Source organism: Antennarius striatus, chromosome 16, assembly GCF_040054535.1.
Source record: "Antennarius striatus isolate MH-2024 chromosome 16, ASM4005453v1, whole genome shotgun sequence".
In the NCBI taxonomy this organism is placed as follows: domain Eukaryota; kingdom Metazoa; phylum Chordata; class Actinopteri; order Lophiiformes; family Antennariidae; genus Antennarius; species Antennarius striatus.
The window spans coordinates 18,343,333-18,362,541 of NC_090791.1; the positions used below are offsets into that span (position 1 = coordinate 18,343,333).

The 19,209-nt window shown below is 41.5% G+C and overlaps 1 protein-coding gene across 1 annotated transcript; it reads right to left on the bottom strand.

Moving 5' to 3' along the window:
- Positions 1-3,322: 3,322 nt before the first annotated feature.
- Positions 3,323-13,653, bottom strand: prmt1 (protein arginine methyltransferase 1). The gene is made up of 10 exons (XM_068336440.1): positions 13,571-13,653; positions 10,690-10,785; positions 10,438-10,593; positions 10,288-10,351; positions 10,068-10,210; positions 7,460-7,547; positions 7,268-7,383; positions 5,845-5,995; positions 4,561-4,682; positions 3,323-4,460 (listed from the first exon to the last, which is right to left on the bottom strand). Exons 1-10 carry the CDS (start codon positions 13,595-13,597, stop codon positions 4,377-4,379), a joined length of 1,047 nt encoding a protein of 348 aa, XP_068192541.1. The 5' UTR covers positions 13,598-13,653; the 3' UTR covers positions 3,323-4,376.
- Positions 13,654-19,209: the final 5,556 nt, after the last annotated feature.

The window sequence follows — 19,209 nt, forward strand, 5'->3', positions numbered from 1 at the left end:
CACCAAGCTAACACAACCTTCTTTTCATTAACTTTTGATTTTATGCAAGAAAACACTCATTGTGACTTACTTTTTCTCCAACTTTTGCATCTTTTTCGGAGGCATGGTAATAATCAATATTTATATAGCCCTTAATCACATCAGCAGATGTTTCAAATGTTTCTTTTTAACAGACTAAGAAACCCAACAGGACTTTCCGAGCATAGGTGACAACTTGTGCTTGCTCTGGAGAGTCTTGCTAATTCCTATCATTCACTGCAGCGTGTAAAATGATTTTAATAAGGCAGAGTCACGCAGGTGAGTCTCACGACAAGAAACTCAGGCAGGTTTCTTGTGGAAGATCAAAACATAATTTCTGATTTCCGGGTTCTAAATTTAAGTGGAGAAAAGGAAATATTGTGAATATTTTTGTTGGATGGAAGTGAATTTGAAGCTTGCATCCCAGGGACGCACTCTGACGATCATGCATCCCGGTCAAAAAATGTGCATCAAAGACGCAATGACGCATGCAAACAAGAACACTGTAGCCCTACAAACTCCTATAATCTGGTACACAGACCTTCCTGCATCAATATTTGGAATTTTAGGAATTCATGGCCCAGACAGAATCAAAACGATCGAATTTACTAGAGCGCCCTTTGTGAAGTCACATATGGCTCAGAGCTACACACTGAAAGTTCCTCACAAGCTGTTGAAGTCAGCTAGCATTTGGCTAACTATACTTGACAAAACTGCACATTTCAGAGTGGCCTTTTATTGTGGGCAGTAAAAGGTACACCTGTGCACTAATCATGATGTCAGATCAGCATCTTCATGTGGCACACCTGTGAGGTGGGATGGATTATCTCAGCAAAGCGGAAGTGCTCACTATCACACATTTAGACAGATTTGTGAACAGTGTTTGAGAGAAATGGTAATATTGTGTATCTGGAGTGAATTATAGATCTTTAAGTCCATCTCATGAAAAATGTGCGCAAAAACCAAAATGTTGCGTTTATATTTTTGATGTGTAGTTAACTCTGCTTCAGAAGTGTATGTGTGTCCGCTAAAGGGTATCCTCAGTGTCATAGCGGACACAGCTGCGTATATCCAAAGCAACTACACCACTCATTAACAAACAGCTTCAGTCTTTATTTACAAATTAAAAGATATTCACTGTCACCAGTCAAGGACTACGTTCAACTGACCTAAACCCAGCATGTGAAGTACAGCATTTTCCGCACTATAAGGCGCACCTAAAAGCCTATAATTTTCTCATAAACCCGCGGTGCACCTTATAATCTGATGCGCTTTATATATTAATAGTGCTATTGGTAAAAAACAAGATAGCTGAAAAAAAGCCGACAGTCTGGCTGGCAGTCATGCTGCACTACACCAAAAGGGGTCGCACTCAGAAGGCACTCTGGCCGGTATTCTGGCTGGACTACGCCCCCTGACTTCGGTAGTCAAGGGTTGTTGCCTAAGTGCCAGCTCTCTTTGACCTGCTGTCTGAACGGAGACCAGCCTGCGGAGAGCACCGGTGCCTGACTAAATATTGGTCTAAAAAATGCCATTGTAGAGTGTCAGTGCTGGAATCTAGTGACGGTCCATTCTATCGGTCTCGAAAAAACACAGAGAAACTAGCATAAAGGTGAATGAAAGACCCTCAAAGCTGAACATCCAGCCTTTTCTGTAATTTGAAGAGCAGTCACTGCTAGCCAACGGTGCCTGATGTGCTACAATTGATTTGCAAATATAGTTGATACCTGAAAGAACGGGTGTGTGTATGTTTGTGTGTGTGAGGGGGGTTTAGGCTTGTGTATTGGTTCTGGCAGTGACGTGCTGAGATTCACGGCGGTGAGACACCAACATTAAAGTCAGTTCTATGAGTAAAACAGAGCGTCGCATTTGTCAGTAAATTAGCAGCCTGAAACTGGTTAAAAAAATTGACTACTTCGATTGAAACAAGATTTAATTGAGAAACGAAGACGAACGTCAGAGCTTAATCTGCTTCGAACTTCAGATCAGGAAATAATCCGTGCTGTTTGAACTGAGTGGTCCACTCGTAACGAATTTAACCGGTTTTTAAATATGGCGTATTTTGCCAGATAGAGGCAAATACCTCACTTTGTCTGGCTCATAGAACTTATGTCAGTGCCTCACCATGAACCTCACCACACGTCACTGACGAGAGCTGAAAATTGGCTCTGCACTTTTCCTCTCCACTGCTTGCGCCTGGAGAATTCTGTTGGCTTTCTGCAAATGAGCTTGGGAAATTTTAGACCAGCTGGATGGAAAGATCCATGAGATGACTTGTTAGATTTTATTCCTATGGCGCCAAATCCCAATTTGACATTGTTTTTAAATAATTTTATACGACAGTATTTTTTAGTATTTATCAGTAAATCTCAGCAACTAACTAAAAAACCCATGCACGTTGACTTCTAAGATGGCAAAGTGATCAAGTTTTCTTGAAGAGGCTCAGAATGGCCTCGTTGACATAGTTCAGTTGATTAAAGGTACTTGGTCATGAATGCTCTATCTAGTGGACGGATAGCGCGACTACAGCCACTAAATTTATTCTATTTTTTTTAAATTCATTTTCTTCACCTTTATCGACAGTGGGTCACGGGGAGCTGGAGCCTATCCCAGCTGGCATTGGGCATGAAGCGGGGACACTCCAGGCACGATGCCAGTATGCCACAGAGCCACACACAAGTACAGCCACGCAAACACACACTCCTACGGGAAATTGCGACTGGCTAATTAACCTGAAGCACATGTGTTTGGAGTAAGGAGGAAGCCGGAGAACCCGGAGAGAACCCACGCAGACACGGGAAGAACATGCAAACTCCGCAGAGTGGGACTGGAACACCGGACCCGCCGTGTTGTGCGGCAACAGTGCTACCCACTGTGCCGCCAATATTATATCATTCATCTTTTCAACCTGCTTCGTCCAATGTCGTGGGTCGAGGGTTGCTGGAGCCTATCCCAGCTGACTGGGGGTGTAAGGCAGGGGACACTCATACTGTATAGTATTATCAACAAAATATTTTCACCTGTTGTGTTGATAGAGGGAGCTCGGGGGATGAGGGGGTTGATAGTGGGAGTGCCTCTGAGCTCTAACACAGAGCGTTTTGGGATGGAAGTGATTTGATCAATATTCAATCAATACTGAGGATCTCTGATCACTTTGGGGCAAGACATTTCAAATATAGTGTAGTAGGACATTGGCAGCTAAACATGAATTTTAAAAAAGCACAATAGGGGACATTTAACAAAAATGCATCTATAGAGAAAATGTTTGAGAATCTTTCAAGACATTAGAAACTCATTTTGCAGATAATGCAAGTATACTTTTATTAGAAATAAAGCAGCTAATGAGAAACAAAAAATACAAACTAATGTGTTTAAAGTCAGTGCAGCAAATTCTAATGAATGTACTCCTGCTCAGACTCAAGCAAACTCAGTGTATCAAAGCCAATAGGACATTTTATTTCTGCTCCAACACTGTTTTTTTAAATGGTAGCTAACTTAAACCAAATAAGGGATGAAAGTAGGCACATTGATGATGTAACCCAAATATTAAAACAGACCAATAACAAAAGTTTCCTATACCACATTTCTTCCCACAGTAAAGACATCTAAATTATTGATGCCTGCATTTGTAAAGCATGGCAGTCACAAATCAATACCGATTTTACTTCAGTGTTAAAAAAGTAAGCAAGCAGAAAAAGTAAAAAAAATAAAAAAGGTCACTAATTTGTATGGGACTGGAACACATGCAAAGACTGTTTCCTCATCTCATTGTGATGTTTAACACCAACTTTGTGTGGATAATCATTTGGTTCTACGAGCATTAGATTTACTGAATACCCTTGACCTGTCACCTTGAAAAAAGCCGAGACTTATGCTCAAGTCTGTACTTCTGCGTTTTAAGTTTACAAAAATTGTTTACATAGCAACTTTTTGGTTGCATTCTCACACCATTCCTGTTGATTAAATAGTGTTTCTGGTACACAACAGAAGTTACAAGACCAACAGGCTTTCAATAGAATTAAAAGTATGAGACAAGTAGCTGGCCGGTTCATGAGATGGAAACAACTGACTTAACAGTAGTATTACACACACATAGGGCTGTCTTACACATGCAAAAGACAAAAACCTAAAACTAAAAAGACACAAACAGCATGTTTTATGTTACACATGTTTTTTGGGTGATTACGGCACAATTTATTACTGCATCAATGCATTGACTCCAAGGATGTTTTAAATACTGTTTGAACAAGGAGAAAAAAAATTCTTAAAATGTGGTAGCAGGGGAAAATTAGACTATTGTACAAATTCCACCAGACGATAAAACCGGTCCTCTACTACAGATAATGGCAGGACATATTTTAGCGCATCCTGTACTCTGACGTCTTTGACATCTCACACAACTGACCCTTAAAGTCAATGTCTATGGTGAAGTCCAGGTCTCTCTGCAATCCAAAAGGAAAAAAAAAATTAATGTAACAGCAAAGAAATTATCCCCAAAATCAAAGTGCAGTTGAACCCATTGAACAACAGAAGACTGCTTACATTGTTCTTGACATTTGGCTTCATGCTAATGGTGCCAAAGATCTCCTCACCAGTCTTGACAGTAAGATAATCATCAAGGTAGAAGACGGTCTGCTTCCAGTGGGTGTAAGGGGACTCTGGGCCTGTTAACAGGACAATTGTGTGCATGGATACTGTTTTTCTGCCAAAACCAATACATTTAAATGAGATCATTTAAACTACTGAAAAAGAGATCTATTAACAGGCAAAAAGGTAAATTTCCTATGGAGATTGAGGATTATGAATATTGTTTCGCAATCAGCATTCCAATTGTTATGTCAAATCACCTCCTCACACTTTAATGAGGCATATTAAGAAAGTTAAGACTGATATATTTAAATTTGAAATTATTGGTATATTTGCATATTCAATTTAAGAGATGTAAAGCTCATAATGACCTCAAAACCCAGAGGTCTGACTGATTTTTTTCAACAAGTATTAATTTGGAGACAGACTATGATCTCATTGCAGACCAAGCTGATAAAAAAATTCCTGGACGTGACATTAAATGAAGGGCACAACACACATTAACTCATACCTTATCAAATCTGGTTTAGGTACATTAGCTACAGATCTGATATCTGTTTAATGAAATTTTGTTTAAAAAAAATTCATATTTTCCGTAAATCTTTTTATATTGTATTGTCTGAAAACACCTGTCACAGCAGTCATTGGCACTAACAATTTTAGTACCAATGACTGCTGTGTGATTGTGACAATTAAGCTTTGGCTTCATTCCTGTTGATTTGACAGCAGTGTCAACCATCACATGAAATTACACAGCTCTCTCCCACAGGGCAGCGCCCACTTCAGTGTTATTGTATTTCATTGCCGGGAGAATCATTCTGACACAAATTTATTAACACAAAGCCCATTTTGCAGAGCATGAAGGACCATGGCAACAAGCAATGCAAGGTTCTATCTTAAAGACAGATACCTGAATGAAAATCATAATTTGTCTCAAAGGTAGTGTTAATGTAGGCTGAAAGAGATTAAAATATACCTAACAGATTGAGGGCCCTTCACATTGTCATTATCTGTGATGTGTGGATGAGTTTCAAAGCTTAACATGGTAGCCTTGGCAAAACAGAATTTAAATATATTAAGCACTAACTACTGTTTGCATAAAACAGGCAACATGCTCATAATGATGCGGTAATTTTGGTTTGCTGCAGACCCCCCCCCCACCCCAACACACACACACACCAAGAAAATAGATGGATGCAAGTTAAGGGTTCAATAACAATGTTATTGAAGGAAACTGACTGGTTGAGAAGCCGGTCCTCTTGTGACAGCGAGTGAACTCAATGTTGAAGTAAGTGACTAGAGCATGGATATAGTCATTCCTCTTCACTTGCAGGCAAAATGGTGAGGTGAAGGTCAGGTCCTCCAACTTCACAGTGTAGATATCCACCTCCTAAACAAGCATCAACAAGATTATATCAGACCAATGATGTTTCATTCTAAACTTTATATGACAAGTGTCAACACCACTGTAGCCAAAGGCCACACCCATACATCAGATCATGTAATCATATACAGCAGCACAGACTCACACTTAAAACAAGTTAAAGGCATTTCAGTGGGATTTACTTCATTGCAACACCAGAACTTTTTGAAGTGATCACTCCACATCCTGCGTATCGCCTTTAAGCCAACTTCATGAGTCTTTAAGAAAAACTTTAAAACTCACTACAAGCATCCCAAATAATTAAACCACTTCATGGCTTAATAAAGGTAGACCTCAACATATGAACATTTGGAAATACAGATACACTTAAAGCCTATAATTTTCTTGTATATATGGGTTAATACAGACTTAATATTAGTTAAAAACTGGATTGCAGTCTGGCCAGCAGTCGTGCCAGACTACGCCACTAGGGTGTGCCCCTAGACGGAACTGGGGATGCGCCCCGAAGGCACTCTGGCTGGTAGTGTGGCTGGACTATGTCCCATTTACGGTAGTAAGGGGGTGCCCACGAAGTGTCGTGATAGTGGTAGGTAAAGCAAGCAGAGAGCCTGCGCTGCGCTCCGGTCAGAGCGGGCGCCACACAGGGAACAGTTCTTTTTTCTGGCATTTAATCAATCACTTGCAGCATTATAGAACTTAATTTCTTCATGAACGACTCGGTTTTTGGTACGGGAAAACAGCCTCCATGTAACATATCGCTAAAATATCGCACCCAGCAACCGGTGCCTGACTAAAAATAAACATCAAGATAATGTAGCAAAACATAGGTAATTAGCATCAATTCTATTAATAAAGTTTGAGTTATCTCAGTATTTTCCCAACCACTGTGCCGCAGGAAATAACCCACTTTAAACTTTGCATGGGCTTGTTGACATAACAATAGCGACCGTTCACAGTTGACTGAAGGGGTGTACACTGTGATAGCCATGAATATAGTCCCTTTAGCGTAGCTCCATCTAGTGGATGGATGAAACAACTACAGCCACTACAGTATTTATTATTTATTTTTTACTACATGCACATTATAATCTGATGAGTCATATGAAATTATAAAATAAACAGTGTATTGAAGGTGCGCCTTCTAATGTAGTGTGCCTTATAGTGTGCAAAATACTGTACTAAAACAAATTTATAATAATTTCAGCAAATAAACCAGGAAAAAAGGAAAGCATATGTCTATTTAGGGCATGAACCCAAACAACTTATCCATCTACCAACCTTGATAAGACAGGCACTGCTGACCAGTTGCTTGGGATCCACAACATCAACCAGGGGCTCCTTTATAGCCACTTCCTTGATGCATGACATGTCAAAGCCATAGACATTCTCCCACCCTGACATAGGAACACATACAGGTGACTGCTTTGACTTCATTGAAAAGTACAATTCGGTAATAGAAAGGCTACTCACAGTGGATTTTGTAGTCCTTGTATTGCCTATCTTCAATGGCAGTTACGTAAAGGGTTGCCCTGTCTGGGAAAATTAGTCCATCTGGCTTCTGTCAGAGGGCAAAAGTAAGAATCAGTTGTATTTATTGTGCATTTACTTTGAGACAAAAATAATAGCCATTACAAGGAGTAGTGACAAACTGGTGTAATCAATTGGCTGCCCTGTGCCCCTGGTTACATGTAACCCCCAAAGGCATCTCATCATGCCCTCCTTGCAGAAGTTTTAAAATGCCACAATTTGAGATTCTTAAGATATGACCTTTGATAACACTTGACTCATTTGTGTGAGCTGGTCCAAAAACCAAAATTGGCAACCAGAGAACCAAAGGCCCCTTAGTCCAGCCATGTGAACCATCAAAATTTTGGCAAATATTTTCAGTGAGAAAATTGTGTTTTGAAAATTACTAGTCTGGGCTCCTTGTAAAATAATTGAGCAAGCCACAAAAAGCCACACTCTTGTGTCAAAGACAGCGGTGCAGCGCACAGACGACCAACGAGGACTGTCGCGGGAGGCTGTGGGGGGATACCACTTTAAACTTTGGGGGGCCCTCACCTGTAAAATTTTTTAGAAAATGGGGTTGTTTTCCTGCATTCTGAGGGCAAAAGTTTCTGTTCAGTTTGTCTACAAAAATACACTAAAGTCAACAGTTCACGCTTAACCATCTTTATTTCTATCCTACTTTATGCAGATATAAATGTGAGATTCAACAATTAAAAACTTGCATTCACTATGTGAAAATAGATTCATACAAAATATTACTCAATGTTTACTTGTAAGTTTTACTTAGACTAGAAGACATTTCAACTTTGACCACCACCAACACCATTGGTATGCCATAGATTAGGTTGTTGTTGTTTTTTAATTTGATAATGAGATTTTTCATTTAAATTTACAAAAGGTATGAAAAATAACATGCGAGGTGAATATACATTTACATGCATCGCTGATTATTCCTGCCGGTCATAGGGATCAAAAGTCCAAGACTACAAAAAAGTATTGATATCATCTTTCATTTACCTTCTGATCAGTATGTCAACATTCCTACCCCCTCTCAGCATTCACCATTTGTTGTTCAATTACAATTTTAACACAAACTCTACTATAAAGCACTATTCTCATTTTCTTTCGATCGATCGCCTTGTCGTACACCAGTTCACGGGTTTAGCTTGTAAAAATAGAATCTTTTTGGTTTTCATTGGATGAGAGGAGGTCATGACTCGAGTGCATATTTAATGATGGGGAGCGTTCCGGTCACTTCGGCTATTTCCGTCGGCATGCTTCGGCTATTTCCGTTGGCATGCACCGACAGAAATAGCAGTGCTAGCGAGAGAAAAAGTTTGTCATCGTTCAGGGATTTTCGCGAGACCAAAACAGTTGTAAGTTTCGGCCTTTTTTTCCTAAAAATAAGAACGCCACTATGGCTACACAAGCTAAAAACCTTGCAGCCAATCTGGAATTTACACGCCTATGGCGATGTGGCGAATGGCTAGCGGGTCACCGGATCAAGACCCCTATCAGGCTAAATATTTGAGTGGCAACGGGCAGGGGGAAGTATCCGTACACTTCACAAGCACAGCTGAGGTGCCTTTGAGCAAGGCGCCGTCCTCCCCTCATATGCAGCTCATTGGGCACACCAAGAAGTCGCTACCTGCCGCTCTACCTCCCAATCAATTACATGCCTACAGGCTCCTTGTGAGTCTGTGTGTTACAGGCCTGTACTCAAACATATATACTTGTGACTAACCATAATCAGTGATGATAATTTCCCCTACGATAAAGTTAATTTCATTTCATCAGTGACTCCACTTGAACTTTCATTTCTATTAATAGTTTTACTAGCTCACTACCATATCAAGTTACTGAATTAAAAGAAACCCTGTACTGTTGAGAAGACCCCTCTGCTTTTATTTTAAATGTGATTGTTCTAGTACAAAATGTTTGCTTCTTACCAGTTTAATACAAAACAGGGATTACATTAGGTAAATGGGGATGGCAAGAAAAACAAAATAGAGACAAAAAAAGCCAACATATTCAATGAAAATTATTTTTTCAATATATTGACTTTTTAATGCTTTGCAATTGTTCTCATGAGAAGGCTTTTGATAATATTACATCTCTCTTCCGTTTCTAGCTGGAAGTTATATTGATATTTACACTACAGCTCACAATAGGTGCTTCTAGTTTTGACAACTTCTTTGCAGTTCTGCCAACATCTGCACTGCCTTCCTCTTTAATTTCTTGTGGTGTGGTTACTGTACTGCCATCCCTTTATTCTTAAAGCCTCTCACCCTAGAAGTGGAACTTCAGTTGAATGAATTTTTGAATAGATATGAGAAGAACCTTGTCATTTGTGACAATCACTTCACATTCATCCAATTGTCAATCTGTTAACAAACATGGCAATCTTACTCAACTTTCCAGATGTTGGAAGATCCATTGTAAAATTGAGTTGTCAAAATAAATTTGGACAAGAAGAGTACATTCCATTATTCATTTTACATGAACATTAGGTAAATTATCAAGACAATATGAAAGGTTAATTAAACAAAGAATTTTAAAGAACACATACCAGCCATTTGTCCCTTGCATAAATGACTGTGTTGAGCATGGATTCATAGAAGAGGCAGTAGCCCATCCACTCAGATATGATGATGTCCACACCCTCCACAGGCAGCTCCACCTCTTCCACCTTTCCTTTGATGATGGTCACAACTGGAGACACAAGGCCTCACTCAGTTATTCATGTTTTGGAAATCTGTATTACTGTGATTCAACTCCATTTGACTCACCATCATCCAATTTGTTGGCCTTGACAATTTTTACAGCATAGTCTGAGATGCTGCTGCACTCTATCTGTTGAGAAAAAGAAACAATGTTTGCTGTAATTATTAAGAAGTCACTGTCACTGGTAAAATGCAAATAGTTAACACAACACATACCCCTATAACCTTCTTTGCTCCTGCTTTGGCGGCAAACATGCAGAGGATGCCAGTCCCACTGCCCACGTCCAACACCACCTTATCTTTGAAAAGATGTTTGTTGTGGAACATGGAGTTGCGATAGGTCAGAGTACGAACCTCATCTTTCAGCATCTCCTACAGGGCAAGTAAACAGAAATTGATAATGCCAGAAGGGTTACATTTTTTGAGTTCTAATATTAAACTGCTGCAGTTTGTCGAAAACTACATTACCTCATGGATGCCAAAGTGGGCATACGAATCAAAGTAGTAGTCCTTCGAGGTCATATCTTCAGCTGCAGGTTTTGCTGAGCTCTCTGCCTGAGACACCTAAACAAAATAGTACAATCTATAATAGGCAAACCGTATTTTCCACACCATAAGCCTTTTTCTCAAAAATAAATGCTGCACTTCTTGACATGAAGTGTCTAATGTGTACACCGAGTTCCAAAGTCTGTAAAAATGTTTTTGTGCGATTTTAGTTAGCGCTCCACTAGATTGACCGTCGGCTTTTTTCCACCAGCATAGAACGTAATATGTCAACTATGTCTGCCGGCAGCGACAGACCAATTAGAGAACATGACGCGAGGCTACCACTGGCAAACCTCTGGTAGTTACCACATTTGTTTGGCCAAAGACCACTGATAATGGAATCAGCGAAGAGACATGCTTACGAAGTGCAATTCAAACTCCAAGCTATTAGGTTGTGAACGGTACCAGAGCAGCCATGCGATGATTTAAAATCAACTTATCTATCGTTCCAAAGTGGAGGAAGCAAGAGAATCAACTGCACCAAGAAAAGAAAATTGTTTCCCTGGCAACAAGGCAGGATGGCCGAAGTTGGAAGACGAGCTGGAGCAATACATTCTGGAACAAAGAACAGCCGGGAGAAGCGTCTCTACGGTCATGTGAAGCAACTGATTTCAGAGCTTGCCATCATCCTGGGAGGATTAACCTGAAGAAATCCAACCACTGGGCATTGGTGTGAACAGACCATCTAAAGTTAAGCTGCATGTGTCGTTGGAGTGATGGATGAGAGATGGTAAACACCCATTTACCGAGACTTGGAGGTAGCACCATGCGAGTTATGCCCCACTATGTGAGTGGATTGTGGATACCTGGACTAACCTATCTGCTTCGACTATTATCCGAGCTTTCGCAAAAGCCAGCAACATTACTGGGCAGCCACCTGGAAACCAGACGGACTCCAGCAGTGATAGTGAATTTACTGAGCTGTTCAATTCAGTGACCAAAGATGAGGACTTCAAAGGATTTACCACAGATTTTATCAAAAAATAAAAATATAAATATTTAAAAATTTTGAATTTTAAATACATAGTACAACACTGTTAAACCAGTCAGTTTTGCTTCCGTTACCTTGTTCTAGCATGCGCCAAACAGTGAGGTCCGCTGTATGTATAGTTTAAGTATATAAATAAACTCCAGAATTTAAACCGTCTCTTTATACGAGGCGCCGTATGGTGCGTAAAATACGGTAGATCAAATTAGTAAATTAGTTTTGTGAAATGTCCCATTTAGATGACCCCCACACCAAACAAAACCCTTTTTAACTTTCCAACGATATCAATATTGTGTTTCTACTCCAAACGGAACTGTAGGTGTACTCCAATACATATTAGATGCATTAGAAACACAAAGCTACAACCTGACAAGCAAAACTAAGTCACCTAAAACAGCCTTTTCAGGCTTACGTTGAAACTACTGGTGTAGAGGATCTCAGAATCAGAATCTTTGTCATGCTGACACATGTAAAGGGGCAGTCAATGTGACTGGTGAGGAGTATGAGCTAGGAGTGCCAAGTTTCACGGACTGTTAATAATCAAGTTAAAAATGCGGGGTGGTAGTAGCTCAGTCCACTGAGTATTTGGCTGGAGACCGGAGGGTGGCTGGCCCAAGAACCATGTGAACCAAAAGGTTTAGAGTGTGATCCGACAGTGGAGAGGTGAAAGTTCACGTCCTGAGCACTACCGTGGTGCTCAAGCAACAGGGAGTTGACAGAAAAAGGAAAGAAGTTTGATAGGCAAATAACAGGCCGTCTAACCACTGGTCATACCCTTAACGCCCCCCCCCCCAAAAAAAGTAATTATCTATGCTAAAACATAACATCGGTATTAACAAATTTTTCGGTTTAACTTTGTATGTCAACCGTTATTAAATTAGTCATTTTTGACATAACGACTCGTCTATGTGGGACTTATTTTGTCCCGACTCTCAAGAATCAGTGAAATAAATGCAAGCATCGAAACCACACGGCGAGATGAAATATTCTGAACTCTTACATCGGGTGCTGCATCTTCATAGTCAAATGCGTAAAGAATCAAGTGTTCCTTGCGACCTCCTTCTAGTGGGAACACGTGCTTAAAAGACACCATCGTCACCAAACAGCCAGAAACACTCATTTACACTCAAAAGAGCCAAATAACGCCCAACTGTAACGGGTTCTGTGTATCGGACGAGCTACTTTATTGAACAGTCGACCAGAAAGAAAGTTCAAAATAACTGGGGACACCTACTGATGCATACGCCGGAAAAGTGTAACACAAAGCAGCAAACATGTGGCTTCAAGGTCTACTGCCATCACAATGAAAGAAATTGACATAAACGTGAGTCTTTGAAGTTTCTCATGTTTGAAAAGTGGTAGTAATGTCACTGCATAGACGTCAGCTTCCAAGAAGACGCGAAAAACGAACAAAGGCAGCATCGTGCCTGAGGCGGCTAGCTCAGCACCGCTAGCTCCGACGCTAGTCCGCACGCGGTTGTTCAGGCTTGTCCTCACTGCTAACCAGATTTAGCACAAACTTAAACAACAGAGGCCCTAATTGCTTACATTTGAAAAAGTGCTTATCAACTTTAATTACAACATATGGTTTTTCCAATTATATGATCACATTTAACCCCGTCTGACACACACTGAATGAATGAGCGGCAACCGGAGATGATGCGTACGCCATGCTAAAATGGACGCATTTAACACTTTCGTGATAAATCCAAACTTTTATCAACGCAGTCAACAAATGTTGCTTTCAATTAATCATGTAATGGGTTGTAGACCGAGAAAAAGAAAATAACAGTATATTCTGTTGCATCACCTTACCTCCATTCTTTCTGATAGTGCCGCCATTTCGATTTCTGCTACTGCTTCTTCTTCGTCTCCTCCTCCTTCTTTTCTTCTGTAACTTCCTTCTTTCTCTTCTTCTGTTGATATTTGACAGACAACTTTAAAGATGTCGTACCACCACCTGCTGGAGTGGAGTGTAAATTATTGTCTAGCAAACATAAACATGAAATGTGTGAAAAAAAATCAATCAAATCCCGATGTCAACTTCAACAGCAACCAGAAATCACAAATATTAACAGCTTGATAGATAGATAGATAGATAGATAGATAGATAGATAGATAGATAGATAGATAGATAGATAGATAGACAGACAGACAGACAGACAGACAGACAGACAGACAGACAGACAGACAGACAGACAGACAGACAGACAGACAGACAGACAGACAGACAGACAGACAGACAGACAGACAGATAGATAGATAAAAATACTGGATAAACACCAAGAGAAAAAGAAACACTGACATCACAGGACATACCGCAAGACATACACTACACTAACATGCAGCACTAACAGGACTTATATACTAAACTATAACTAAAATATAAACACTATAAAATTAAAATATAAACAGGATAAATTAAATCCATTCAACCGCGTGCTGACCTCGCCACCTCCCCCCCGCTCCTCCTGAGAGAGTCATTGTACCCCCTGATGGCACGGGGCACGAAGCAGGACCTCCGCCTCTCTGTGGAGGCGCTGTGTGACAGCAGTCTGCCGCTGAAAGTGCTTCTCTGCTGGGAGAAGGTGGTGTGTAGGGGATGGCTGGTGTTGTTCATGATAGCCTTAACTTTAGACATGGTCCTGCTCTCCAGAAGCATATCCACAGAGTCCAGGCTCAGCCCGACCACTAAGCCCGCTCTGCGGATGAGTCTGTTCAGACGGTCCATATCTCTTTTTCTGGCCCCCCCACCCCAACACACAATGGCGTATGACAGCACCCTGGAGACTACGGACTGATAGAACATGAGAAGGAGCTTAGGACAGATGTCGAAGGAGGCCAGCCTCCTCAGGAAGTACATCCTGCTCTGCCCCTTCTTGTACACACAGTTCGAGTTGAGTGACCAGTCCAGTCTGCTGTCTAGCTGCAGTCCCAGGTACTTATAGTTTTCTACCACCTCCACCTCACAGCACCATGCATATATGTGGCCATTGATGAGTCTACAGATGTTACTGATAATGTCCAGCTTTTGGTGTATGTCAGGTTCCTTCACAAAGACAAGGAATTCTTTGCTGAGTGTAACACCACTAACACACACAAGAAGGGAGGGTACATGTATGCAGCAATAAGAGAGATGCTGACCCAGAGGGACATAGATCTAAAGCGAGTGGTCTCTGTCACCACAAATGGGGACATGGTAGGAAAAGAGAGGGGGGCTGTACCCCGGATGAAAGATGAAAACCCAGGTACCATTCCTTACCACTGTATCATCAGTCAGACTGTACTCTGTGCCACTCTATGCGAAAAGTTTGTTGAAGTAATGTGCGCAGCGATGAAACTCATCAACTTCCATATGACATTCTCATCCCTTCAGCATTACCTCCTGAGAGGATTTCTGGAAGCTGATGAGGCAAAAGCCAATGACCTGCTGCCGTACAACGTGAGGTGGCTGAGTAAAGGCAATGCACTGGAGCGGTTCTTGTCTATTTGAAAATAAATAGCAGCTTTTTTGCAGGGCAAGAGTCAGAGAGTAACACAGTTTTCACTCTTTTTGCAAGATGAGTACAGGATGGCTGCTTTTTTGGTTGACATTACATCACATCTCAGTGAGATCAATTTAAAGCTGCAGTGCCAGAATAATTCAGTCAGAGAAGTATGTTAGAGCGGTGCAGGACACAGAGAACTATGTTAGAGCGGTGCAGGACATGTATGAGGACTGTAAGACAGTGGTGAGGTGTGCTGTAGGTGTGACAGAGGAGTTCAAGGTGGAGGTGTGACTGCATCAGGGATCAGCTCTGAGCCCCTTCTTGTTCGCTATGGTGATGGACAGGCTGACAGATGAGGTTAGACAGGAATCTCAATGGACTATGATGTTTGCAGATGACATTGTGATCTGCAGTGAGAGCAGGGAACAGGTGGAGGAGAAGCTAGAGAGGTGGAGGTTTGTCCTGGAAAGGAGAGGAATGAAGGTTAGCCGCAGTAAGACAGAGTACATGTGTGTGAATGAGAGGGACCCAAGTGGAAGAGTGAGGTTACAGGGAGAAGAGATCAAGAAGGTGGAGGATTTTAAGTACTTAGGGTCAACAGTCCAGAGCAATGGAGAGTCTGGAAAAGAGGTGAAGAAGCTTGTACAGGCAGGATGGAACAGGTGAAGGAAAGTGTCAGGTGTGATGTGTGATAGAAGAGTTTCAGCTAAAATGAAAGGAAAGGTGTACAAAACTGTGGTGAGACCAGCGATGTTGTTTGGTCTAGAGACAGAGTCACTGAGGAAAAGACAGGAGACAGAGCTGGAGGTAGCAGAGATGACGATGCTGAGGTTCTCGTTGGGAGTGACCAGGAAGGATAGGATCAGGAATGAGTACATCAGAGGGACAGCACATGTTAGAGGTTTTGGGGATAAAGTCAGAGAGGCCAGACTGAGATGGTTTGGACATGTCCAGAGGAGAGATAGTGAATATATTGGTAGAAGGATGCTGAGTTTTGAACTGCCAGGCAGGAGGCCTAGAGGAAGACCAAAGAGGAGGTTTATGGATGTAATTAGGGAGGACATGAAGGTAGTTGGTGTGAGAGAAGAGGATGCAAAGGACAGGGCTAGATGGAGGCAATTGATTCGCTGTGGCGACCCCTGAAGGGAAAAGCCGAAAGGAAAAGAAGAAGTGCCAGAATAATTCAGTTGCTAAACTTCACTAGAAGGTTCAACAGCTTCAGCCTTAGGCAGCAGCTCCTCCTGCTAATCCAGGATCCAAGTGCTGTTCGAGGCTGACCAATGGACAGCTACATGTCTGCATGACAATGGCACTGAGTCCATTCCAACCAAGATTTAAATGACTAGCAGGCCAGTCTCATGCCCTCTCATGAAGAAAGTTCTGTTTGCATTTTTCCCCTGAAAGAGCCACTTTTTATTTATGCTTTCTGAACATGTTAATGTTTTTTTTTACTTGAAGTGTAAGCCTTCAGTTTTTTAGGTTGTGAAATCTTTAATTTATGAGAAAAAGGAGATCAGCTCTGTTTGCACTTTATTTTTAATTCTGTGGTTTGTGTGTGTTATTCAGTCTCACATAAAGGCTTTAAATTTATTTGCCTGCTTCTACTTTTGTTTACGGTAAAAGAGCTAAATGTGCACTCAGTTAAATAATATCCTGCATTGAAAATTGATAATAACTGAAAATGTGGACATAGGGGCCAGCTATAAGACACAAACTGGACTTGGGTTTGGACCTTTTACTGAGACGAAATTTTAATAACTGGACCTCTGCGACTTTAATTGATTACCCTTGGTCTATAGCAATGTGTGTTCAGCTGGAAACAATGGAAGCAACCCTTCCCTACGAGCCCTAGGGACTCAGCAAAACTTAATTATCAGGGTCTGTGGTAGCTAAAACAATATTAGGCTTTCAACTAGGCTTTGAGATTGAGGGTGGCATACTGCACCATGGTGCTGGATGCTAAAATATTTCTCCACTTTCTGGAGATTTTCACTGGTAAAATATGATTCATTGTCAGATCTGATTATTTTAGGTAGGCCGTATCTTTGGATCAAATCCCTTGTAAGCCATTTAATTACCTCCTTGGCCGTTTCCTTTTTTGGTAGGAATGGCTTCAACCCAACTGGAAAAGGGGTCCACTGCAAATAAGAGGTATCTGATAGATAGATAGATAGATAGATAGATAGATAGATAGATAGATAGATAGATAGATAGATAGATAGATAGATAGATAGATAGATAGATAGATAGATAGATAGATAGATAGATAGATAGATAGATAGATAGATAGATAGATAGATAGATAGATAGATAGATAGATAGATAGATAGATAGATAGATAGATAGATAGATACTTTATTAATCCCGGAGGAAATTGTTTATTCCTGTACCCTGAACTTTGTTGTCAGAGCCCATGTCGGTGTGATTGATTACGACTTCTTTCTATTGGTAACTTGTGCTGGGAAGCCTCCCATCCCAGTCTTCAGTGTCATCTTTAGACTGATTTTCAGACAGATTTTACTAGTATTTACAAAATATTTACAAATGTCACTCAGGTAAGGATGCCACCAGTTTAACTGAATTATGTTCTGATGCCTGGTTGCTGAATTGTGATGATCTGCATCTGCCATGTTCTGTTTTGCCTTTTCCATACATTCCCGACTTTGTCTTTTGTTTATTTGGTTTTCAGGTCATGTACTTTCTGGTTTTCCGTCACTGCCATGTTCGTTTTTCTTTGCACCTGGTTTGTTTTCCCCTGATTATTCCGTTTGCTCTTTAGCCAGTCAGTGTTTAGTTCTTTCCCATTGATCACACTTAGTCAATTAGTTATCATCAGCTCCACCTGTACCTAGTTTAGCACCTTGGTCTATTTAAGTTTCTTCATTTCAGTCCAGCGCTCTCGCAGTGTAGTTCGTATTTGTGCAGAGATCCTAATATGCCAAATCGTTATTCCTTGACCGTCCCCTTACGACCACGAGTTTTACCTTGCCTTTTTGTGACTTTCTGGATTTTGACCTCTGTCTGTTTTGACCACGATTTTCGTCTTTTGGTACCCAGTGAATGACCTTGGCCTGTTTATTTGATTACGTCTCTTGCCTGCCACCTGTGTACAGTCTTTGTCCTGTTTGTCTGGTTTTGACCCCTGCCTGGATTCGACTTTAGACCTATTAAAAGTTTATTATTTATTGACACTCTGACACTCACGCCTGGTTCCTTTGGAATCCGTAACATGAATGATGTCCCCTGTAATGACTTTGTTGGCATAGCACTTGTAAAAGCCCACTAGGTGCTACTATTTTACCATCCTGTGATCTCCAAATCCCATCTAGTTTTGACTTAGTTGCTCCCTTTTCTAGCCACCGCTGTTTGTATGTGGGAGCTGCAGCTTCCTGTGCTTTTTGATTTCTGCTGCTCCCCTCTGTAATCAAAAACTATCCACAAATTCTGCACTAGCTGCCTAGCAGCTGTGGCCCGGTAATCTGTAGCGTATATTTCAGCCAAGTCAGCACTAGCATTTCCATGATCTTCAAATATTTTATCTTTTGAATGTCCGGGGGGGTGTGTGTGTACTGGCTGTATGGATGCGGTTCGATCTCCGTGTTGCTGTTTGCGGTGGGTGGTTGACTGGATGGATGCTACTGGGGTTGACACCATGCCGGCTGGTGAGACTAACTTGGGGTCGGGCTCTGTTGGTGGTCCGTCGTCTTCACTCAGTTCATGGTGCTGTTCGCTGGGCCTACGCCTGGCCTCTGGTTTGGCTGATGGACCGATGGTGGCCCTGCCTCAGTGCAGCAGGGATGGACTGAGTGCTGGATGCTGTGGTTGGTGGGCATGTGCGGCAGTGCCGGGGCACCCGGCCTGGTGTGGTGGGCTGGCTGGTAGGCGGGGTGGCGCAGGGGGTTGGATCGGGGGTCAGTTTGTGTGTGTGGGGGGGGGGGGGGACTTGGCTCTTCAGCGGCTGCCACC